This window comes from Choloepus didactylus, chromosome 13 (assembly GCF_015220235.1).
Source record: "Choloepus didactylus isolate mChoDid1 chromosome 13, mChoDid1.pri, whole genome shotgun sequence".
Classification (NCBI taxonomy): domain Eukaryota; kingdom Metazoa; phylum Chordata; class Mammalia; order Pilosa; family Megalonychidae; genus Choloepus; species Choloepus didactylus.
Window position 1 is genome coordinate 17,624,529 of NC_051319.1, and position 26,062 is coordinate 17,650,590.

General features: G+C 37.6%; 1 protein-coding gene across 2 annotated transcripts in view; it reads left to right on the plus strand.

The window, feature by feature from the left end:
• Window positions 1–26,062, plus strand: part of MSH3 (mutS homolog 3) — a 291,930-nt gene that overhangs the window by 218,346 nt on the left and 47,522 nt on the right. Inside the window, exon 20 of one of the 2 annotated variants that reach the window (XM_037801425.1) lies at window positions 16,636–16,793. In XM_037801425.1, coding sequence (XP_037657353.1) covers window positions 16,636–16,793 — 158 coding nt within the window. Of the gene's footprint in view, window positions 1–5,006; window positions 5,471–16,635; window positions 16,794–26,062 lie in introns of those variants that run through there. The other variant, XM_037801426.1, reaches the window with a different exon arrangement.

The window sequence follows — 26,062 nt, forward strand, 5'->3', positions numbered from 1 at the left end:
TTTAGTCTTGCAATGTCTTCTTTATGCTCTTCTAGGGTCTTCTTGATTTCCTTTATCTCCCGTACTATGGTCTCATTGTTCATCTTTAGTTCTTTGAGTAGCTGCTCTAGGTGCTGTGTCTCTTGTGGTCTTTTGATTTGGGTGCTTGGGCTTGGGTTATCCATATTGTCTGGTTTTTTCATATGCTTTATAATTTTCTGTTGTTTTTGGCCTCGTGGTATTTGCTGAACTTGATAGGGTTCTTTTAGGATTTGTAGACCTATTGAAGTCCTTATCTCTAATTTATCAGATCTACAGCTTCGTAGAGTACACTTTCTCTAACTAACCAGCAGGTGGCGTCCATGAGCCACCTGTTCTCCACAAGCCAGTTCTCCCCTGCTTAGCCTTTTTGGTGAGTGGGGAAGTGAGTCTTGTGGGGCCCAATTGGTGTACCAAGCTTGCGTGTGTAGTTGGTGTTGCCTGCCCTGTATGTGGGGCGTGTTTCTTGGCAGTCGGGGAGGGGGGGTGGCCCTAACAATCAAATCTCCGTGGTGATCCTAGAGTTTTAAAGCTGCTGCAATAGTCTAATCCTTCAGTTCATTCCTGGCACAGTTTGTCTCTGCCACTGACCCACAAGTCCTTGGTATTGGTGTATGGCTCCTGAGACTTGCAAGTGGGCCCCTCTTCCAGGCCGTGCACCCCGGGTCCTCTGTTGAGGGATGACTGTGCTATGTCACAGGTGAGTGCCGTCCCCCCAGGGCAGTTCTGGGCTGCTGGGCTGTGTAGGGAGGCTCCCAGTCTGCTCAAATGATGGCTGAGTGGGTCTTTGTTAATTCACACTGCTCCACCTTCCCAACTCTGGGACAATCAGCTCAGGTTGCAGGGAAGGCTAATGTCCACGCCCAGTTTTGTGGTGTGTGCCTGTTATTTGAAGCACTTCCGTCGCACTGGGTTGTCTGGGGCAGCTCTGGGCTATGGGGCTGGCAATGGGTAGGAGTGTTTCCTGTCCACCAGGATGGTGGCTGTGAGCGGACACCCCCCTTTTCTTGGGAAGTTGTGGTGTTTAGTGAATTTTCTCAGCCACTGGATTATTGCCTTTTGTCTCAGAGCTCTCTTAGTTCTGGTCTTGACTTGACGTGCCCAAATTGAAAGTCTTTGAAGCTTTCTGTATTGGGCTTCTTAGAGTAATTGTTTTAGAAAAAGAAAAAAGGATTAAAAAAAAAAAAAAAAAAAAAAAGGGCCCTCCTCAGAGATCTAATGGGTTATTGAAATGCTAATAGACAAAGCAACCAGGGCCATTAAGGAAAGGTCCACAGGGCAGAGAGATCAGCTTTTCTTCGGGATTTTCATATGCGCCTCAAGGCCTGAGCTCCGCCCTTCCCCTTTCTGTGTTCACCAGAACTCCAGAAATCCTCTGCTTTTATTTTGGAGTTTTTCGTGTTGTTTTTTTTTTTCTATGCCTGTCTCCTCTCTGCTGGGCTGGCTGCTCTCAGATTCTCTGGTGTCTGGTCTCAGTCTATCTATGGTTGGAGTTTGGATCAGTAGAATGAGTTTCCGATAAGGGCTGCCACTGCAGTTCTCCTTTCTCCTTCCCGGAACTGACAGCCCCTCCTCCCACAGGACTGAGCCTGGCAGGGAAGGGCGCGGGTCCCCTGGCCGCAAAAACTTACAGATTTCGCTGATCTCAGCAGTTCGACATTTTCATGAGTGTTGTATGAATTATGCCCAAAGTCAGATTGCTCTGTGGTGTCCAGTCCACGCAGTTCCTGGCTTTGTACCTACTTTCCTGGAGGAGTAACTAAAACATACAGCTCACCAGTCTGCCATCTTGCCCCGCCTCCTGAGATTGATTCTTAAAAGTAGAATTGCTATCTCAAAATGCTCATTATAGAAAACTTGAAAACTTCAGAATACCATAGAGACAATAAAAATCATGTATAGTTTCATAATCCAGAGATAAATGCCAATAATATGGGTTTTCCCCTTTCAGCTGTTAACTGCCATTGTTTCAATAAGTAAATAATTTCTCTTAAAATCATTTATTGGACTGCAAATAATTAGATCAGATCTAATCCTCCAGGCAAGACAAGTGGCAACAGAGCATGTTGGTTAAGTTTTAAATAATCTCTCTCTGCTTCAATTTCCTTATCTGCAAAATGGAGATGATGATGATTAATACACCTTTAGAACAGTGCTTGGCACAGAGCAGACACTATATAAGCATTAACTCTTATTTGTAGTTAGAAAAAAAAAAAAGATGTTAATGGCTTTGGCAAGCAGATTTTTTCAGTGGGTTTTAATACATAGATGGAAAGGGGACCTGACTCCTAGGTGCGCCTCATTTTTCCCCCAGCTCCCTTCCATCCCAGGAAGGCTCAGCTGTTACCTGTTGTGGCTCCTATTACTGCCCACCCACTTTTTCTCCAAGGCTGTCCCGGCTCTCTCAAAGCCAGAGTCCTATGGAGTCTACAGTTTTATAGAGAGAAATTCTGGGAAGGGGCAATAGGCTGCCACAGCTTTGGGGGCCTCAATGGGCACCAGAAATGTACCTTCTCAGAGGCCAGCACCACTACCAGGGGTATCTGGGTCCCCTCTTGCCAGGGGGCCACATGAGACTGGGAGCATTTGGGAGCTGCAGTGAGCTGGCTGGAAGGCACCAGGGCAAACCCTTGGTGTTTGCCCTTGTGGGTCTACCTGGGGCTGGGAGGGAGGTATGGGCATGACACGGCTGGCCCTCCAGTATTCCCAGGAGGGCCAGTGGAGGTTTCCAGAAGTTGGAACTTTTGTGGGCAGACTCTCACAGGCATCCATCAGTCAGAATTCATGTTGTAGCTCTGGGGCAGGGTCTCCTCTTCTCAGCGTTAACTCCTAAATTACTGGATTGTGAAAGGATTTAGAATAGGGTTGCCAGATTTGGCAAATAAAAATACAGGACAGCCAGTTAAATTTGAATTTTAGGTAAACAATGAATACTTTTGAATATAAGTATGTCCTGTGTAATATTTGAGGCATGCTTATATTAAAAAATATTTATTTACCTGAATTCCAGTTTTACTGAGCATCCTGAATTTTATCTGGCAACCCTACTCTAGAGGGATCTAATGGAGGATCTTCTTGGGTTCTGGGCCATAATTATTTAACCAGCATTTCAAATTTTACAGCCAGTTTGGCTATATAGGTACATACCAGCCAGATGTCAGTCAGGTCACATTCACACTTAGGCTCGTATTTTGTTGCATAAACGATGAAGAGTTTGAAGGATTTCGAATATGTACTGTAAATTGCTTCCCTTCAGGAGTGCCCCAGTTTACATCCCTCTCTAGGAGAAAGATAATTTATTTGACCTGGATGGTTAAGGCCACTTCAGTTTGGAAATTTTCCAGTTTGGGAGATTTTACTCCTTATACTTTTAAAGTTACTTGCGTGGGATTTTATTTTTTAAACTCTTTTTTTATTGTTAGTGATTTGGTTTCCTGTCTTGGGCCATGTTAGGTATATGGTTAGGCCATCCTGTTTGTCACCCTTCAACAATAGTTTCTTTTTGAGCACTGTTACTGGAGGGAGGCAGAAAAACTTGTCCTGTAATGTTTGCTTCCCCACAGAGTGAATTTTTTTTTTTTTTTGTATTTTTATTTTTCAGTCCAACAATTTTCATCATTTTTCAGGTTTTAATAGAATTCAGAGTGGCCTGGTGTTGCTGTTGCCTCCTCAAAGTGGTCGCATTGCTGCCCTAACCACAAAGCAGCCAGGAGCAGTTTGAAGCTGGTATTTGGATCAGGAAGCAAACAAAGTAGTCAGGCAGGCCATTTTAGAAGGGATAGTGGAAATAAACTTCTCTGTACACTGAAGTCCTTTCAATATTGTCTTTGGCCTTCCAAGCATCTCAGTTTCCCCTAAAGCACCTAGTTAAACACTGGAAAAAGACATTAAAATTTATTTCATGGAAAATTTGAGATCTTCTACATATTAATTACATCAAATTTGTATCTTGGAACTCTTAAATGATAACCTAACATTTTTAGTGTTGAAGGAGATGTTACAGAATAATTTTTCTTTTTTCTATTCTTTTAATATGATGCCTTTTGATGACCAAAAAGTCTTAATTGTAATGAAGTTGAATGTATCAGCCTTTCCTTTTATGGGTGATTGCTTTTTAAAGAAATCCTTTATCCCCAAGATCACAAAGGTGTTCTTTAATTCCTTATAAATTTTTTTAAGTTTTGCTTTATCAGTCTACTCAAAATTTATTTTTATATATGGTGTGATGTAGGGTTCCAGTTTCATATCTTTCTCTATAAATAATCAGTTGTCCTACACCATTTTCTGAATGATCTGTCATTTCTCAACAATCTGCAGAGTTATCTCTGTCGCATATTAAGTTGCCATATTTTCATGGGGCTGTTTTGGCCTCTGTTGTTTTTCACAGTCGGTTCTTCTATCCCTAAGCCAAAACCACACAGTCTGATTTACTATAGCATTATAATAAGTCTTTATATCTGGTTGGAAAAATTGTTCTTTGTTCGTCTGTTTAATTTTAGAATATTCTTACACAGTTTCCTGAAAAAAAAAAATTGAGATTTTTTTGTAATTGAATTGACCCTATAGATAAATTTGGGAAGAAGTTGACATTTTTATGATATTGATACAACATATGAATATGCCCCTTCATGAATGTAATACACTTTAATTTAGGTTCTTTTTTTAATTGTCCTTTCAGTGAAGTTTTAAGAGTTTCTTCCTAAATGTGTTTTCCATCTTTTCTTCAATCTATTACTAAGTACTATTGCTATTATAAGTCATATCTTTTTTACAATTTTTTAAAATTATTTGTTGCTCTTTTCAAAAATGCTGTTGATTTTGCATCTTGATGTTAAATCTAGCCACCTTGCTAGATTTAACTCATAAATTATAATAATTGTCTAGAGAGTCTTTTTGGTTTTCTTTGTAGACCAAAATGTAATCTGTGAGTAATGACAGTTTCATTTTTTCCTTTCTAATTCTTATACCTTTTGTTTCTTGTCATGCAGTGCTGCCTGGGACCTCCAGGACAATGTTGAATAAAAGCAGCAGTAGTCGGCCCTCTGTCCTGATTTATTTAAAGCAATGCCTCTAATTCTTCACCATTAAGCCTAATACATGCTGTAGATTTTAGTAGATACCCTTTACCTGGTTAAAGAAGTTCTCTTAGGGTCATTTTGTTTGATCATTCATCACTTACATAGTGCTTCCTTGCTAACTAAACATTTTTTAAATGTTAGAACAGTGAAGTGGAAGTTTTCATGTAATATTTGCTGTATACAAATAATTAATTTTTATATGTCAATTGGCTCTGAAATCCTGAAGTTCAAATAAATGATACTGGATGCAAGAAAGATGAAGCATTCAAGAAGCATATACATGATCATGTGGTTTTAAAAGCCAGCAGTTCCTGTGTAGTTCAGTGTAAAAGAAAACTGTTACTCCTTTTGAAAATAAATTTTGGGAAGTATTAGACTGGTTTATTCACCGTGGGTAATATATCCTTTTCAGCAATGTATATACAATTTAAGTTTAGAAAAGAGTAACATTCACTTAAGTGCCTTACATTTAATTTCATTTATCAGACTCTTCAAGTTCCATACTTGGCTTTTACATTAGGCCTAGACCAAATTTATTTTATTTCCCTTTTTTCCTTTTCCTTTAGTTCATTTCTTTGGTTTCAATTAGTCTATAGCGCATGGGACTTTTTTTCACTTATAATGTGACTGCCTTAAGCATCTTCAATTTTTAAGATATCATGATTTACAAACTATTACAGCATTTATAGTTTCAAAACAATTTCATACACAATTTCTCATTTTTTAAAAAACTTCACGAAAGTCACCTAAGCCCAGGATTTCTGTTATTCCTTAATCTGGAAGACTGAAGAAATTAGTCATACCGAGGGAAAAGCCATAACTCTGACTCTTCTAACTCTGCCTGCTGTTATGCCTCTATCACTAGAAATCTTTTTTTGTTAAAATACTTTAGTTTATTAAAGGTTTTAAAAACACCCTGTCAAATTATTGATTGTCACTGGTTGAAAAAGCTGAATTGAAGAATAAAAGTATAAATACTTTTTAGCTTTGGAGGCATTAGAAGGAATAAGGTTCCACAAGATAAAAAATATACATGTTTTGTTTTCTTCCTCTCACAGCTCTCCTAAATCACTGATAAAAAATTTTTTTCTTTTCCTGCATTTCCATTGGCCACCCTCATGTGCTCATTAAGTTTGGTAATTCCACTTCAGACAGCTATGTTAGCAGTTCCTTCACAGTTCAGAGAGCCTCTGCATGGAACAATCCTGCTGTGGGATGTGCTCCCTTGCGTTAAATTCTTTTTCCATTATGTACTTTTCTCCATTATTTTATTTTTATGTAATAATCGAATATTTTTATGTATCATTTAGAAGTTGTATGCACTTTTTCCTAAATTATGTAAAAGTATATGTAAAGTACCCAGAACCCATGAATCTCGAAGACAGTTGTATAAAAATGTAGCTTATGAGGGGTGACAGTGGGATTGGGAATGCCATAAGGACCAAACTCCACTTTGTCTAGTTTATGGATCGATGTGTAGAAAAGTAGGGGAAGCAAACAAACAGACAAAGGTACCTAGTGTTCTTTTTTACTTCAATTGCTCTTTTTCACTCTAATTATTATTCTTGTTATTTTTGTGTGTGTGCTAATGAAGGTGTCAGGGATTGATTTAGGTGATGAATGTACAACTATGTAATGGTACTGTAAACAATCGAAAGTACAATTTGTTTTGTATGACTGCGTGGTATGTGAATATATCTCAATAAAATGATGATTTAAAAAAAAAAAAAAAAAAAAAAAAAAAGTATATGTAAAGAGTTATTTGATCATGATAACTACCCATGAAATAATTATATTTTACGATAATTCATTTAAAAATCTTTAAAAATGTATTACCTACTATTTCAAACAAATGTTAAAGTATACAAAATAGTATAACAGGTATTGTTGGGCCATCACTCAACTGCCATTTAACATATGGATTGACATTCCGTAATATTTACTTAGAGATTTTTTTTTAAATAAAATGTTACAGAAACAGCTACAGATACGGGTCCTTCCTACCTAACTGCCATCCCCTTTTTCTCCCTCTCACCTCCTATCCTTTGTAGTAAACTCCATCCTGATGTTATGCGTTACCCCTATTGTTTACGTTTCCTTGGCTGCTATAGCCATGTAATGGGTTGCTTAAACAATGGGAACTTACTGGCTCACAGTTTTGAGACTAGAAGTCCAAATCAAGGCCTCATCAAGGCTGTGCTTTCTTCTGAGGACCGGTGTTCTGGGGCTGGCTGCCAGTGATCCTTGGTCTGGGCTCCTCTGTCACACAGCAGTGCATATGGCAGCCTCTCCTGGCCTCTTCCTTCTCTTGCAGGTTCCATTGACTTTCAGCTTCTGGCTGCTCCTTCTGTGGCTTTCTCTCTGTCTGAATTTCATTCTGCTTATAAAGGACTCCAATATAATAGCATTAAGACCCATCCTGATTGATGGGGACCACATCTCAACTAAAGAAACCTCATCAAAAGGTCCTACTTACAATAGGTTCACATCCACAGAATGGATTAAATTTAAGAATATGTTTTTTTCTGGGGTAAATAGCTCCAAACCACTATACCTATGCATGCTTTTATTCTTTTATTAGCATCTTTTATTGTTTTATTTGGCATGTAGGTGTCCATTAACAATATATAATGACGTTTTGTGTAATTTTTGAATGTACATAAATATGTTACAATGAACCTATTCTTTTGTACTCTGCTTTTTAAAATAATTGTTCTAATGATCATACAGGTAGATCTACTAATTTTCCTAATAATAGAAAATTAGATTTTATCTGTTTTTTGTCCATTATGAATATAAACAGTACCACAGCAAACAGCATTATAAATGTCTTTTTGAGCACTTGTGTATGTTTTAGGGTAGATACCTAAAAGAGGAATTGCTGGATCTTGAACTTTACTAGACATTGTCAAATTGCCCTCCACATCCTTGCTAACATGCTGTTTAAGTGGACTTCTTGAACTTTTTGTACTTTTGATCATTCAATGGATATGAAAAGTTGTCTCTTAAAAATTGTACCTTCAGGATTTTTCACTGTTCTTATTTCTTTCTTTCAAATGTTAAGAATAGCTGGTAGGTCCCTTGAAAATGTTTCTGATTTCATTTTCTTTTCCTGATTGATAATATGTTTTCGACCTCCTATGTTTTTTCTTCTATAAATATCTTGTTCATATCCTTTGCCCATTTTTCCATTGTGTTGATCTTACTAATATGTAGGAGTTATTTACACATTCTGGATACTATTACTTTATTATATGCCTTTTCGTTTTGTGTTTGATGATTAAATTTAATGTATTTCTTAGTCTTATCCTTTATGGGTTATATTTTTTGGGTTGCTTTCTTATCCTATTTAGTAGATCTTTTCTGCCTCAATGTCATTTAGCTATTCTCCCATGGTTTTTTTCTAAAAAGTTTTAAAATTTTGCTTTTCACATCTAATTGTCTAAGCCATCTAGATTTGATTTTAGCAGCTGAGTGTGAGATTTAGGCTTAACTCATATGAATAACCAAGTTGTCCCACCATCATTTATTGAATAGTGCATTTTTTCCTTGCTGGTTTGTAATCCTGCCTTCGTTATACACCAGGTACCATGTGTAGACTTGTTTCTGGGCTTTCTTTCTGTTACTGGTCTATGGACCTATTCCTAAAGCTGTACTATGCTTTTAATTTCTATAGCTTTTTAGTAAAGTGTCCCCTTCTCTGCCGGTTTGGATATATTATGTCCCCCAGAAAAGCCATCTTCTTTAATGTAGTTTTGTGGGGGCAAATTGATTAGTCTGTTGATTAGGGTGGAACTTTTGATTGGATTGTTTCCACATAGGTCTAGACCCTGCCCATTCAGGGTGGGTCTTGATTAGTTTGCTGGAGTATTTAAGAGAGAACCTAAGAGCTAACACAGACCCAGATGCTTGCTGACACTTCGAGATGCTTGGAGATGTTTGGAGATGCTAGCCCAGAGTTTGCCCCAGAGAAGCTAAGAGAGGACTACCATATGCTTAGATGGAAATGCCCTGGGAGAAAAAGCAAGGATGTACAGGAGCTGAGAGAGAGAGGAGCTAAGACAAAAGCCCAGAGACATTTTGGAGAAAGCCATTTTGAAACACAGGAGCAAAGGACCAGTAGATGCCAGCCACATGCCTTCCCAGCTGAAAGAGGTGCTCTGGATGACATTGGTCATTCTTCAGTGAAGGTATCCTCTTGTTGATACCTTTATTTGGACCCTTTTATGGCCCTAGAACTGTAAATTTGTAACCTAATGAATCCCCTTTATAAAAGCCAATCCAGTTCTGGTATTTTGCATAACAGCAGCATTAGCAAACCGGAACACCGTCCAATTGTGCTTCTTTAAAATTGTCTTGACTATTCTTATTTTTTTACTCTATCAAATAAATTTTAAGATTAATTTCTGGAATTTTGTTGCTTATTAGATTAAATTGGGAAAATGAATTCTTATTATTTCAAAATAACCTTTATTGGAATATAACATACATACAGAAACATTCACATTCACAAATCATAAGTACACAGCTTGGTGAACTTCCACAGAGTGTACCCAGTCAAATTCCAATACCCAGATTAAGAAATAGGATACTACCCACACCCTAGTAGCTCCCCTTATATTTCCTCCCAGGAGCCACTTACCCCCGAAAAAGGTAACTGTCTTAATTTCTTTCATCATCGATTATGGTTTTGCCTGGTTTTGAGCTTTATGTAAACAGAAATATAAATTGGAACTTATATAAATTGCCCAGCTTCTTTGACTCAATGTTATTTTTATGAGATTTGTCCATATTTTTGCATGTCTTTTATTTCCATTGTCAGATAGAATTTCATTGTATGAATATATCACATTTTATTTATCTGTTCTACTGTTGTTAAACTTTTGAGTTGCTTCCAGTTTGGGGCTTTGGAATTCTTGGTAAAATTCATCAGTGAAGCCACGTTGTCCTGGGCTTTTCTTTTTTGGGAGGTTTTTGATTACCAATGCAGTCTTTTTACTTGCAATTGGCCTGTTGAGATCTTCTGTTTCTTCTTGAGTCAATGTACATTGTTTGTGTGCTTCTAGGAATTTGTGTATCTAATCTAAATTATCTAATTTGTTGGCATATAATTGTTCATAGTGTCCTCTTATAATCTTTTTTATTTCTGTGGAGTTGGCAGTAATTCATTTCTGATTTTAGTTATTTGTGCCCTCTTTTTTTTTTGTCAGTCTAAATAAAGGTTTGTTCATTTTATTGCTCCTTTCAAAAAACCAACTGTTGGTTTTGTTGATTCTCACTGTTGTTTTATTGTCTATTTCATTTATGTCCAGTCTAATCTTTATTTCCTTTCTTCTGCTCACTTTGGGTTTAGGTTGCTCTTTTTTCCCTAGATCCTCCACCTTGAGGTTAGGTCTCTGATTTGAGATCTTTCTTCTTTTTTGATATAAGCATTTAGAGCTATCAGTTTCCCTCTCAACACCTCCTTTGCTATATCCCATGTTTTTGTATGCTTTTTTTTCATTTTCATTTGCTTCAAGATATTTGGTCATTTCCTTTGTGATTTCTTCATTGATCCATTTGCTGTTTAAGAGTATGTTAATTTCCTCATACTTGTGAATTTTCCAGTTTTCCTATGTTATTGATAACCAGCTTCATTCCTTTGTGGTCAGAGAAGATACATTGTATGATTTCGATATTTTTTAATTTTTCAGACTTGATTTTTTACATAACATATGATCTATCCTGGAAAGTGACCCATGTGCACTACTGAAGAATGTGTACTTTGCTGCTGTTGGTGAAGTGTTATATGTATGTTAGGTCTAGTTGATTGATAGTATGGTTCAGGTCTTCAATTCATTTACTGATCTTCTGTCTAGATGTTCTGTCCATTGTTGAAAGTGGTGTATTGGAGTTTCCTACTTTTAATGTAGAACCATCTATTTCTCCCTTCAAATCTATCAATATTTGCTTCTTATATTTTGGGGCTTTTCCATTAGGTGCATATATATTTATAATTGTTATGTCTTCTTATTGAATTGACTCCTTTAGCAGTATATAGTGACCTTCTTTATCCCTGATAGCAGTTTTTGACTTAAAGTCTCTATTCTCTGATACTCGTATAGCTACTCCAGTTCTTTTTGGTTAACTATTTGTACATTAAGTTTTTTCCATCCTTTCACTTTCATCCTACTGTGTCTTTGAATTTAAGATGAGTCATTTATAGTGTATAGTTAGGTCTTGCTTTTTATCCATTCTGCCTCTCTCCTTTTGACAAGACAGTTTAATCCATTTACATTTAAAGTAACCACTGATAATGTAGGACTTTCTTCTGCCATCTTGCTATGTGGTCTGTGTAAGTCTTCACACCTTTTTTGTCTCTCAGTTCTTCTATTAAAGCCTACTTTCATATTTATTGCATTGTACAATTTTGAGTCACTTCTATTTCTTTCTGTTTATATTTTTCACATATTTTCTTTGTGGTTACCATGGGGCTTAAATTTAACATCTAAATCTATGACAGTAATGTTTGATTTAATACCATCTTAACTTCAATAGCATATACACATACCATTTTTGTAGCTCTCTGCCCCACCCACCTTTTTCTTGTACTTTTTACAAAGGATATCTGCATGCATTGTGTGTTCCAGTCATACATTTTATCATTTGTCTTTATGTTTGCATTACATTTTATGCATTTGCATTTTAGATCATGTAAGAAGAAAAAAGACAGAAAAAAGTTGAGTTAAATACCAAAAAATACACTACAGTAGTACTGGCATTTATGATTACCCATGTAGTTACCGTTAGAGACACCTTTGTTTCTTTATGCCACTTTGATTCACAGTCTAGTGTCTTTTCTCTTCAGTCTGAAGAACTTCCTTTAGCATTACTTATAGGGTAGGTCTAGTGGTGATGAACTCCCTTAGGTTTTCTTCATCTGGCAGTGTCTTAATCTTTCCCTCATTTGTGAAAGACAGTTCTTGCCAGATATAAAATTCTTGGTTTGGCTGTTGTTCTCTTTCAATACTTTAAATATCTCATCCTCTGAAACTGTATCTCCATTTGCAAACAAACAAGAAAAAAAGGGGACCCCTACCTCACACCATAAACAAAAATCAAATCCAAATGGATCAAAGACCTCAATATAAGTGCTCCTAGGGGGCAACATAAGGAAGCATCTTTAGAACTTTGTGTTTATCATTGGTTTTTTGGACTTTTCACCCAAAGCACAAGCAACAAAATAGATAAATGGAACCACAACAAAAAAAATAAAAACTTCTGTTCCTCAAAGGACTTGATCATGAAAGTAAAATAACCTACATAATAAGAGAAAATATTTGGAAACTACGTATCTGATAACAGTTTAATATCCAGAATAGATAAAAAAATCCTTCCATTTAACAGCAAAAACAAACAACCCAATTAAAAAATGGGCAAAAGTCTTGAACAGACGTCTCTCCCAAGAAGATAGAAACAAATGGCCAGAAAGCACATGAAAAGATGCACAATATCATTAGCTATCAGGGAAATGAACATCAAAAGTATAATGAAATGTCATTTCATACCCATTAGAATGACTGCTGTTAAAACAACAACAACAACAACAAAAAAAAAAAATAACAAGTGTTGGATAGGATGCAGAGATATAGGAATACTCATTCGTTGCTGGTGGGAATGTAAAATGGTGTGACCACTGTGGAAAACAGTTTGGTGGTTCCTCAGAAAGCTAAGTATAGAACTACCATATGACCCAGCAATCCCACTATTAGGTGTATACTCAAAAGAATTGAGAGCAGGGACTTGAACAGATATTGGCACACTGATGTTTATAGCAGTATTATTCACAATTGCAAAAGCTGGAACAACCCAGATGTCCATCAACCAATGAATGGATAAACAAAATGTGGTATATACATACAATGGAATATTATTCATTCATAAAAAGGAACGAAGTCCTGATACATGCGAAAATATGGATGAACCTTGAAGACATCATGTTGATGAAATCAGCCAGACACAAAAGGACAAATATTATATGATTTCACTGAATTGAAACAATTAGAATAAGCAATCTCATATAGTTAATATCTAGAATATAGGTTACCAGGGGATGGGGGAGGGGGGAGGGGGCGGGATTGGGAAGTTAAGGCTTACAATGTCCGTAGTTCCTTTTGAATGATGGAAATGTTTTGGTAATGGATGGTGGTGATGGTAGCACAACACTGTGAATGCAATTAACAGCACTGAAATATATATCTGAATATGATTAAAAGAGGAAATGTTAGATTGTATATATGGTAACAATAAAATTAAAAAAATTCCATGGCACTACACTGCACAAACATTGAACCCTAAGTTAAATGATGGACTTTAATTAATAGTATAATTATAAAAATATGCTGTCATCAATTGTAACAGTGCAAATGTTCCACACCAATGCAAGGTGTTAGTGGTGGGGTAGTATATGCGAATCCTAAATCTTACAAATGATGGTTCTGTAAACCCACAAGTTTTCTGATAAAATGTATATATATATATTTCATTCCTCTGGTTTCTTGTCTCCATGGTTTCTTATGAGAAATTGGCAGTTCATCTTATTGGGACTCCCTGGTACAGAACACATTGCTTTTCCCTTGCAGCTTACAGAACTTTCTCCTTGTCCTTGGCATTTGATAGTTTGACTGCTCTGTGTCTAGTCATGGTTCTCTTCTAATTTATTTTGTTTGGAATTTGTTGGACTTCTTTAATGTGCATATTCATGTCTTTCACTAAATTTGGGAAGTTTTCTGTCATTGTATCTTTGAATATTCCTTATTCCCCTTTCTTTCTTCTTAAGGGATATATATATATATATATATATATAGCTTGATGGTGTCCTACAGGTCTCTGAGGCTCTCTGTTCACTTTTTTTTTTTTTTTTTTTAAATTCTTTTTTCTTTTTGCTCTTCAGCCTGAATCATTTCAGTTGTTTTGTCTCTAGATCACTGATTCTTTCTCCGGCTCCAATTTGCTGATACCCTTTAGGGAATTTTTTGTTTCAGTTATTTTGGTCTTCAATTCCAGTATTTTTGTTTAGTTCTTTTTAAAATTGTCTACCTCTTTATTGAAATTCTCATATTGTTTATTCATTGTTTTCCTGATATTCTTTAGTTCTTTTTCTTTCTTTTCCTCTATCTCCTTGAGCATATTGAGGATCATTTTTTAGTCTTTAGTGTGTCCAAAGTTTGGTCTTCTTTGTTAATGGTTTCTAGCTTTTTATCTTGTTCCTTTGTATCCTCTCTCATTTCCTGTTTTGTTTGTCTTGTAATCTTTTTTCCACACTGTATATTTTTATATTTTTAAAGTGTTAAGTCTGGAGTTAGTCCCTGAGCTATCTGTTCTTTAAGTCTGTATCCATCTTGTCGTATGACAAAGATTATTTTGAGTGCCAGGAGTTAACAAAAACAAACCACCGGAAAAAACACCTTTCACAGTCTTTGCCAGTTGCCTCTGCATTGGCTGGTGTTCTCTGTTAGAGTTTATCCCTCTTACCAAGAAGATCAGCCTGAGCCAAACATGAGCGCAGGGTTCTCTGTTTCTTCTGAGCCTCTGTCTTGTTCTGGGCTTGTACTTGCTAGTGGCCCTAGGAGTTCCCCTGCTCACAGGAAATTGAATGCCCCTCTACTCCATATGAAAAAGACTTGCCTCCCGCCTCCCCGCCCCCCCACCCCCCTGCCCCCATTGCTCTATTGTGTTTCTTAAAGCAGGTAATTCTTTGCCCTAGGCCACTTTGACTTAATTGTTTCTCTAGGTCTCTGCAGGTTACGCCTTCTGATAGTGCAAGTTCTGGAAACATGAGGCTGAGAAGAGTTTCCATGTTCAGTCTTTCAGGCTGCCACCAGATAGACTGGCACTGATATGCAGGCACCACAGTATGCCCATAGGGTTACTCTGCCCCCTCAAGAACAGGGCCAGTGACCCAAAATTGGTGTGCAGGCTGGCTCCATGTTGTACTGGGGAGGATATGGGGGAGGAAGGTCCAGCAAGGGCACCATGAGCGTCACCTCCTGTTTTTAAAGCTGTGTTTTATTGATTTGGCACTTGCCCAGTTACTGCAACCCTTTAACTGTTTTCTGGTGTTTTCAGGAAGGTGGTTCTGCCTGTTTTTGCTAGTTGTTCAAAGATTCTATGGGGTACAGTAACCCCAGTTTGTTTTACACCACTATCTGTGTCAACCAGAACTCATTTTATTTTAATCACTTTTTTTTTCATTCTTCTCATAATAAACTTCTTTCCCTACTGTTACTGTGTTAGGTCTTTCTGTTGCAAGAAACACAAATTCATTGCTATATGCAACCATAAGATATAGGAAACACAGAGGAAGAACAGGATCTCTAGCTCAGCTGAGCTTTAGGGAGAATTGAAATGTATAGTTAATTAAGACATAAGACACTATTAGGAATGGAACCAGTTTTCTTTTTTTCTCCTTTGATCATAAGACTTTACAATGCTTTACTGTGTATGAAGTTTGTGTGACATTTCTCAACTCCTGTCTTGGCTCTTCTCTGTGTTTTCTTCTCCTTCATAACTAAATACCCTTTTTAATCCCTAGTCTGTATAACTTTTCTTCATACCTTTCGTTTCTTCATAATTTAGTACTCTTTGTCCTCAGTGCCTTGTGGCCTTATTCTGTGTGTGTCTGTGTGTGTGTGTTAACTTATATTCCAGGTACTAACTGACTGAACCTCTTTATGGGACACAATTTAAAGTTCAAAGAGATTATTTGAGTGGCCTAGTTTGAGAAGAGCTTTTGTGTTATGCCACTTGATGGACTACTGGTTTCTTACAGATTGGCTATTCTTGGCCAGGCAGGTGTTGCCCAGGATAATGGGTTCACGTGTCACAGGTCAAAGATGTGTAAGGCTAACTCCTATGCAGAGGGCTGCAGTTGGCAGTGTCTTTTAAAAGGGTGCTATAAGTGGTAGGTACTATAATTGATCAATATAGGAAAGTTCTGGAAACTTAAATCATTGCAAGAGTTTCAACTCTTCTGCCTCCCTCACATGCTCTAGTGAAATGCCAGTGAATAATTAAATGGTGGGAAAACCAATACCTAGAATTTGGTATTATAAATCTCTTTTAGTAGTCATCTATTTATAACTGAAAAAATTCTGTGCTGCAAATCCAAAACATACCTTGGGCAATTAGGTATATAACACCTGTAGTGTTAAGATGGAGAGATGGAAATGGATAGACTTTAAACATAAACAGTATAAAATACACAGAAGCAAATTAATGAATATTTAATGAGAAAGCCCTATTAATTACCCATTTCTGGTTACTTCATATTATTTCATTTTTTAAACCTAGATACAGAGAATTCACTTTTCACAATAGCAAAGTTCAGGTTGAAGACAAAGAGGGCCTCTTTTCCTTTGTGATACTTACTGGTACTATATTTAAATATGCCACAAAGCAAATTTTTTTACCTAATGCATTCTTATTTAAGGAATAAATGGTAGCTATTACCTAAAAACTCCTCTGGAGCAGTGAGTGAAATTACTGTTTAATTTTCCAGGGGGACTCAGAGAGAGTAATGATAATTACTGGACCAAACATGGGTGGAAAGAGCTCCTACATAAAACAAGTTGCGTTGATTACTATTATGGCTCAGATTGGCTCTTATGTTCCTGCAGAGGAAGCAACAGTTGGGATTGTGGACGGCATTTTCACCAGGTAAAAACAGTTCCATTTGAATATATTTCTGAAAATAAACCAAGCCCACATTGTCATGTCAGTTTTCTTTTTATGTACTTATTTAGTTGAATAACTTTCTCTTAAAAAAATTTGGAGCTTGGGAGCTTAGAGAAATCATTTCTTCATGGATATTAATGCTAGAAGAAAACTAGGAGATCATCTTGCCCAGTAGTTTTCAAGTTATTTTGAGTTACTGAATTCTTACTTTATAGAAAATCTTATGTAGGAGATCAGTATTTAAACTGTAAAAACAGAACTGCCCTTCTTGAATCAGAGGTGGGAGGCTTTGAGAGTAGGCTGCTAGGCTTTGCAGTGCACAGTCTGAAAACTCATCTATCCTCCCCAGCTGATTAGGTGAGGAACTGAAGCCAGATTGAAAAGGGACTGACACAGAAATTTAATCAAATTTCTTTTTATTCTAAAAACTTTACATTACTGACTAGGTTCTAAGCCTCACTATATAAAACCTAAATTTCATGCTTAGAGTTCTTAGTGAATTCTTAAGGTGTTCTTTTTTTTTTTTTTTAATTTAGTTTTATTGAAATATATTCACATACCATACAGTCATCCATGGTGTACAATCAACTGTCCACAGTACAATCATATAGTTATGCATTCATCACCACAATCTATTCCTGAACATTTTCCTTACATCAGAAAGAATCAGAATAAGAATAAAAAATAAAAATAAAAAAGAACACCCAAACCATCCCCCCATCCCACCCTATTTGTCATTTAGTTTTTGTCCCCACTTTTCTACCCATCCATCCACACACTAGACAAAGGGAGTATGATCCACAAGGCCTTCTCAATCACACTCTCACCCCTTGTAATCTACATTATTATAAAATCGTCTTCAGGAGTCCAGACTACTGGGTTGGAGTTTGGTAGTCTCAGGTATTTACTTCGAGCTATTCCAATACATTAAAACCTAAGAGGTGTTATCTATATAGTGCATAAGAATGTCCACCAGAGTGACCTCTCAACTCTGCTTGAAATCTCTCAGCCACTGAAAGTATTTTGTCTCATTTTGCATCCCCCTTTTGGTCAAGAAGATATTCTCAATCCCACGATGCCGGGTCCATATTCATCCCTGGGAGTCATATCCTGCATTGCCAGGGAGATTTACACCCCTAGGAGTCAGGTCCCACATAGAGGGGAGGACAGTGAGTTCATCTACTGAGGTGGCTCAGTTAGAGAGAGAGAGGGCCACATCTGAGCAACAAAGAAGTACTCAGGGGGAGACTCTAGGCACAATTATATGCAAGTTTAGCCTCTCCTTTGCAGTAATGAGCCCAAGGGCAAGTCCCATGATAGAGGGCTTGGCACATCAAACCACCAGTCCTGATGTTTGTGACAACATCAACACCAGTCCAGGTGAGGAAGTCCAACACTTCTGCACCTTCCCCCAGCTCGGGGAGGGGGGGGGGGGAGAGGGGGGCGGCTGTAAATATATTTTTATTCTCTGCCCAGATTCCTTTGGGATGTGTCACTGTTTCACTCTAACCTATATTAAAGTGTTATTCTTAATGTTTTATTTCTGTTTCTTGTATGCACATTTCTTTAAAAGGAAATATTGCCTATGTTTGTATAGTTCAGCTATGTATGTAGAGTATCTGATTTATTATCTAGCTTCACATTTATGTAATAATTGGCTCTAGAATCATATCAGAATGTGTCACATGCTAATATTAACATACTATAGTAGACATTAAAATATCTTACTTTTAAAGCTTGGATCTTCATTCTAGAGCGAACAAAAGCAAAGCAACCTGAAATCTGTTTGGTGTCGTACCACTGAAGATATGCTATTCTCATCTCCATATATTTGTAAATTAACTGAATATCAAAAATTTGAAGAATCTTCTAACTTCTTAAATTATAACTTTTTTTCTATTTTATAAGATAAATATACTAAGTACTTTATTTTGGTTAAATTATTAGGGAGAGTGATAAAGAAATTTAGTAAAGAAAAAAGAGAACAAAAACATCTTGGCTTTGTCTGGAAAAGTATCAGTTAGGAATGTTTTTAGACACAATAATAGAAAAAAAATAAGGGTTCATTTTCTCATATAACCAGAAGTCTTGTAGGCAGGTGCCTCTAATGTTTTGATGGCTCTGCAATTTCATTGGCCTTCTCCCTCGTGGTTGAAAGATGGCTACTATAACTCCAGGCATCACATTCATATTCACATGAGAAAAATGGGGGAAGGAACTACTACAGCATCACTATTTTTATATTTTTAGGAAAATCCATAGCTTTTCAGAAGCCTCCCACAAAACTTCCACTTCTGTCTTACTGGCCAGATCTGTCTCTCGTGGCTGTCCTTACTTATCAGGGAAACAGAAAATGAGGAATTTGTTTTTTTACCAGCTTCAATAGTAGTTGAGTTAGGTAAGAAATGAGGTGTTTCAATTCACTAAAGCTGCCGAAATGCAATATACCAGAAATGGGTTGGCTTTTACAATGGGGATTTATTAGCTTAGAAATGAATAATTCTAAGGTCCTGAAAATGTACAAATTAAGGTGTCAACAGGACGATACCTTCTCTGAAGAAAGGCTGCCAGCATCTGGCACACCTCTGTCATATGGGAAGGCACATGGCTGGCATCTGCTGGTCCTTCTCTCCCGGGTTTCATTGCTTTCAGCTTCTGGTTTCACTGGCTTCCTCTCTCAGCTCCTCCAGGGGCTTTTTCTCTGTAAGCATCTCTCAATTTCATCTCTCTTAAAGGACCCCAGTAAAGGGATTAAGACCCACCTTGAGTAGAGTAGGTCATATCTCAATTGAAATAACCTAATCAAAAGGTCCCACCCACAATAGGTCTGTACCCATGGGAATGGATTAAAAGAACATGGCCTTTTCTGGGATACATAACAGCTCCAAACCATCACACATGGTGATTGGAAATGGATTCAGAGCTAGCCAGAAAACAGCTTCTGCCACAAGGAATGAATTGAATAATATTATTATAATATTAATAATATTAGCCCCTAACCTTTATGCTAATAACATGTTTACAGTTTTAACAATAACATTATCAATATACAAGTGCTGTTCTTTGTCCTTACTATAAAGTATGTACAATGAGTACAAGTCTAAGCCTTCTGAAAAAGGACAAACTGCACTCGTATCAACAAATTTGATTATCCATTTCTTTTCATTTATTCATTCACCCAATATACACTAAACATCTAACATTATGACATGCACTGGGAATATAAAGCAACCACATTTTCTGTCCTCATGAATGTAACTAGTAGAGAACATGAGCATTAACCAAATAATCATACAAAGAAATATAAAATTACAACTATGACAAGTCTACAGGGATATGTACAAGATGCTGTGACAACCTAAGAAGTATAGAGTAATATTGGCTTGATCCATCCAGGAACCACAGAAGAAAATATGCACTTAGGGTTCTGGCTAATGAAAACATGGAGAAGAGTTGGTATGCTGGTTTAAATCTATTATGTACCCCACAGAAGCCATGTTTTAATGCAGTCTTGTGGGGGTACCTATTGTGGGTGGGACTTTTGATTAGATTATTTTCATGGAGATCTAACCCCACCTATTTAAGGTGGATCTTAATTAGTTTACTGGTGTCCTCTATGAGAGGATAAAAGGCAGAGACATTTTGAAGGGAGACTCAGATGCTTGAGAGAAAATGCCGAGACATTTTGAAGACAGCCATTGAAACCAGAACTAGGAGAGAAGCTAAGAGATAAAATCCAGAGTTTGCTCCTGGGAAGCTAAAAGTGGACCCCAAGATGCTTAGAACAAGCAAGGACATATAGGAGTTCAGAGAGAGAATCTAAGACAGAAGCCCAGAGACATTTTGGAGAAAGCAGTGGAAACCAGAAGCTAACCCCGGGAGAGGCCCAGCAGACTCCAGCCATGTGCCTTCTCATGTTACTGAGGAACCCCAGATGGCATTGGCCTTTTTTCAGTGAAGGTATCCTCTTGTTGATGCCTTAGTTTGGGCACTTTTATGGACTTAGAACTGTCAATTTGTAACCTAATAAATCCCCTTTATAAAAGCCAATCCATTTCTGGTATTTTGCATTCTATCAGCCTTAGCAAACCAGAACATTCAGTATACATTCTGTCTCAGCAATTGCCTTAAGAAGAGTGGTACTTGGGCAGAGGGGCCTGGGGACGAGTCTCCTTTGGCTGGAGCAGTGGCAGATGCAGAAGCTGTGGGCACCACATACTGCTTCCTAAGTGGTAGCAGATGCACTGGACTGGTTGATGGTAGCCCTGTAACTCCAGATACATACTGAGTTGTCTGGTATCAGAAGCTCATCTATCAAGCAGGAAAGGAATGGATAAAATATGTGTGAGAACCCTAATGCAGTCAGTGTCTGGATGATGACTGATATTGTTGTGCAGCCATTTTGGCCAGTCACGATTCATGTCCCATTCCCTCAGGTCTCATTCAGGCCACTATTACTTCTTAAGTATTAATATAGGAACTCTTTTGCTGCTCTCTCATCCTTCATTTTCTCCCCTCTCTGATCAATTTTCATGTCCTTATGAGTGCCTCTCAGAGCACAGATCTGATCAGGCCATTCTCCTGCTTTAGTGGCACTCATTATATTGAATACATCTCTATGAGCATGGTAGTCCAGACCCACTCTATGATCCACTCTATGAAGCCTTCCTTGATCTCCCCAGCCAGAATTAATTTCCCATCTCTGTGCTACCGTGATACATATATTTTTCCTCTTAAAGCTCTTACCACTTTTAGTTCTGTAGTTGTTTGTGTACATGTGTACTCTCTACTATGTTGTCCATTCCTAGAAAATGAGTTTCATATTTTGTACATCTTTCCCCCCTTCCTTAACCTAGAACTTTGCTTAGCACATACATGACAGACATTAAGAAGAGGGCTATTGAATTGAGTTGATCCTTAAGTCAAGATCAAGCAAGTGGAAACCAATTCAATAAGCACTGGGGAACCCTTGAAGATTTGTGAGTAGGGAAGAAAAATGATCAGGGCTATAATTCAGCTTTTGGAAAGATTAATTTTGGCAGCACTGTGAAAGATGGACTCAGTGAAGGGATGAGCAATCATCCTGAGGGGAGATCCTGAGCATCTAAACTGGACTGGTGGAAGTGCACATGGACATGGGACAGAGGAGAGATATTATGGGATTAGAATGGATAGGGCTTAGTAGCGAGAATTGATGAAGAAAAAAAGATGAAGAACTAGAGACAAAAACAAGGTTTGCATATAGGTGACCAAAAGAATAAAATGGTGGTGCTTTTAGTAACATTGAGAAATTCAGGAGGGGATCTGACTTGAGAAGTAATCTTAATTTGTGACATGTGATAAGATAGGATGACCATTATATCTCTGTGTCCTCAGTAGACACTATAAAGGTATTAGAAGACTTTAGCATTGATCTAATAATGAGATCAAAACTCTATTCTGCTGAAAGCATATTTTTATTAAAACGCTACAATGCATCAGGGTTTGATGCTAGGTATTAGGGATACAAAGCTGAATAAGACACTTTATGCCTTCAGGGAGCTCAAGTCTAGCAAGGGAGATAGAAGAAACAAATTGTGCAATTCAGTCAGATCTTGCAGTGCTAGAGAAGTATATTTATGTGTGTGTTTATTTGCTTGCTCATTCATTCATTCTTTCATATCTATCCTACCTTCTTCCAGAAAGGAATTGAGGTGGCTTGCATACATAAAATTCAAAAACTGGAATCAGGAATGAGGGTCGTAATATATATCCCGTAATGACCAGCACTATTGTGGATAAGCCACAAATCTGGCTTAAAGTTTTCCCCAACAGAAACCTGTTGAATAAAATAGTTCACAGTATTCAGAAAACTAAACAAATTATTTGAGAGGACTACTTTCTTAAGAACTTATTTTTTATTATGATGGACAATAATTTTTAATAATAAGGCCAGATATACACATGCATGTACACACACACAAACACACATATGGTAATATCAGATAGATTATTTTTATTGGGTCCATTTGGTAAAGAGTTCTGTGACCAGATGATGGAATATGTTATTCTTGGGCCACAAGCACCACTAAGACAGAAACTCTGCCTGTTTTGCATACTTTTGTATTTCCCCATACCTGGTACATAGTATGTATGCAGTAAATATTTGTTGAAAAATTGATAAAATTTTTACTCTAAATAGAAAAAAAAAATAGTATGACACAAATATGTTTCTTAGGTCAGATCTCTGGAAATTCGCTGAAAAATCCCCTGGTATTTAAAGTACCATCTAAAATAGTACATTGGAGCTTAATTGGTTTTTCTAGGGAACTCAAAAAGTCATCAGATTTCTATGTAAAGTTTGGTCTTTTAAAGATAACATTTAAGTCTACATGTAGGCAGGATAAATTATCACTAATACAGAGATAAAGAACAAGGGGTTAAAGTTCCTGTGATATGGAAATTAGTCTATCTGGCAACAGTCACTGTACCTCCTCTGTAATGCTGAATAAGCGGAGATTTGGACTTCATGAAAGTCCAAATTAAGTGTAATTTCTCGATCTGGAGATATTCCAGACTCATCATCCTGATTTGGTGGCAGATTTTGAGATGGGAAGTCCCCAGGGGCAAATCTGAGTCTCAGACCATGCTGGCAGTTAAACTTTCTGAGACTCAGTTTCTGTCCTGTAAAATGGGAATAATCCTGATTCTTATATTCTAGAATTGTAGTGTGGTTTAAATTAAATAATGCATATAAAACAACCTAGTGCCTGGCATAGAATAGGGAGGTGCTCAATAAATGTTAGTTATTATTTCAAGAACCAGCTCCATGAAGCTTACTTGGATCATTTCATCCCACAGTGATCTATTTTCTCTGGTCTCCCAAAGTATTCCTTATTGGACACTGAGTTACTGCAGTGCCTTATTTCATTCTGTTTTAAGTTCCTAGCTTTTCTTGTTATCCCATGCTATCAAGCTATTGTACACTATTTGGGGAAAAAGACTCCACTCATTTTGTATCCCATACCCCACATCCCCTACTAAGGGTGATAGTAGGTATTAATAATATAGATTTAAATCAATTAGAAAAGAAATTATTTTCACATTTATATGAAATTATTTTCTCCTTTCCCAGAAAGTTACTCTGAAACAGACCCAGAGATATGACCTCTTATATTTCAAGATTGATCACAACTTCAGAACACTAATCAATTAGCAAAGAATCATTTGGTCCAGTTAAAAAAGAAATATGCACATAATAGAGATAAACATGCTGAAATATGGGACATTTACCTATGCTTTGCCATTCGAGTAGCTTCCCGTTTATGTACCTGAAGGCCACGTTTGGAGAGGCAGCCACGTGGATCCTGATTGTCCCCACTTTACTCTTAATGAGTATGCCAAGATGGTAAGCCCCTGATTGGTCTTTACCTGGATTATTTCTTAAGGTTGCACTTGCAGTGAGTAGACTTGAGGGATGAGGTAACATTTCCGCTCAAAGAGGAGGCTTGCTTCCACTTGTTATACAAGCAGCAACTCCCCCAAACTCAGAGTTCTTCTGTAGTGAAGCCCACTGCATGCACAGCTTCCATGATGGGCCCTTTGCCTCTCCCGTGGGACGTGGGAAGATTGGGGATCTGACACAAACCAAAATGAGTAATACAAAGAAAGGCCTTTGTCTCTGACTCAGGAGTCTCATGTCTTCTGCCAGCATCTTGAAACAGTAGCAAGTTAACTTATTAGTCTGTAAATAGGACAAAATTCTAGACTCTGTAAAGTTTTTGATAGATCAGTAGGATTCTCTAAACTCTTGGTAATATTAAGGGCTACTGTGCCAGTTTGAATGTATTGTGTCCCCCAAATGCCATTATCTTTGTGGTCTTGTGTGGGGCAGAAGTTTTTGTGCTGGTTGGATTTGCTTGGAATGTGCCCCACCCAGCTGTGGGAGATGATTCTGATGAGATGTTCCCATGGAGGTGTGGCCCCGCCCATTCGGGGTGGGCCTTGATCGGTGGAGCTATATAAATGAGCTGACTTAGAGAGAGGGAACTCACAGAGTGCAGCTGGGAGTGATGTTTTGAAGAGGCGCAAGCTTGCTAGAGAGGAACATCCTGGGAGAAAGCCGTTTTGAGGCCGGAGCTTTGGAGCAGATGCCAGCTGCCTTCCTAGCTAACAGAGGTTTTCCGGAGGCCATTGGCCATCCTCCGGTGAGGGTACCCGATTGCTGAGGTATTGCCTTGGATGCTTTGTGGCCTTAAGACTGTAATTGTGTAGTGAAATAAACCCCCGTTTTATAAAAGCTTATCCATCTCTGGTGTTTTGCATTCTGCAGCATTAGCAAACTAGGACAGCTACCAAAATGTTAGATAGGATGTGTGTGGTAAAGAGTGGAGGCTTTATAGCCAGAAAACTCAGTTCAATACAAACTCACCAGTTTCCTGACCATGCACAAGTTACTTTAATCTCCTGGGGGCTTGGGAGAAGTACTATGCCACAGTGAAAGGAATCAAACATACTTGGGTGACGATCCCACTTTGGCTATTTAAAAACTAGGTTACCTTTGCCAGATTACTTGACTTCTCAATGTCTTGGTTTCTTCCCCCTTTAAAATGGGAATAATACTGTTTACCTCATAGATTTTTGTGGGCCTTAAGTAAAATGAAATGTATGAAAATGCCTGGCACATAATAGTGTCAGTCAGTTTGTTTTCTTTCTCCTTTTAGATTCTGTCAACAGCATTTTGGACTTAAAAATCTGTCTTCCTATATGTTGGTCCTTTGTCTAAATTTAGTCTCCGTTTCTCATCTATAAACCAAAAGTTTTATAATACTAACTTCACAGTGTTGTTTTGAGAATAATTTTTTAAAGGATGTAAAATCACCATGAAGTGCTATTTTTAGTTATCACTAAAGGCATTATTAACCAGTGTAATTCGCCTGGCCCTTACCTTCTTGGAACACTGGCTGTGAGTATTGGGAATCCAGGAACCTGGAGGAACTGCCCCCTTAGAAAGGGCGGTGGCAGTGCCATTCCTCCTGTAACTCAGAAAGCGGCTTACCAGGTTCAGCTGACATTCTCAAAACAGACAGGACGATGGGCATCTTCCTCCATCCTGATCACTTGCTCGATCTCAGGAGCCAGGAGCAGCCTTAAGAAATGGGATCAATTACCATTTATGTATAAAACAACAACACAATTCATTGCTTCAGTATAATAGTTTTCATTCTGAATTAACTCGATCAGACACATCAATTTATTCAGCTGTTTGGGGA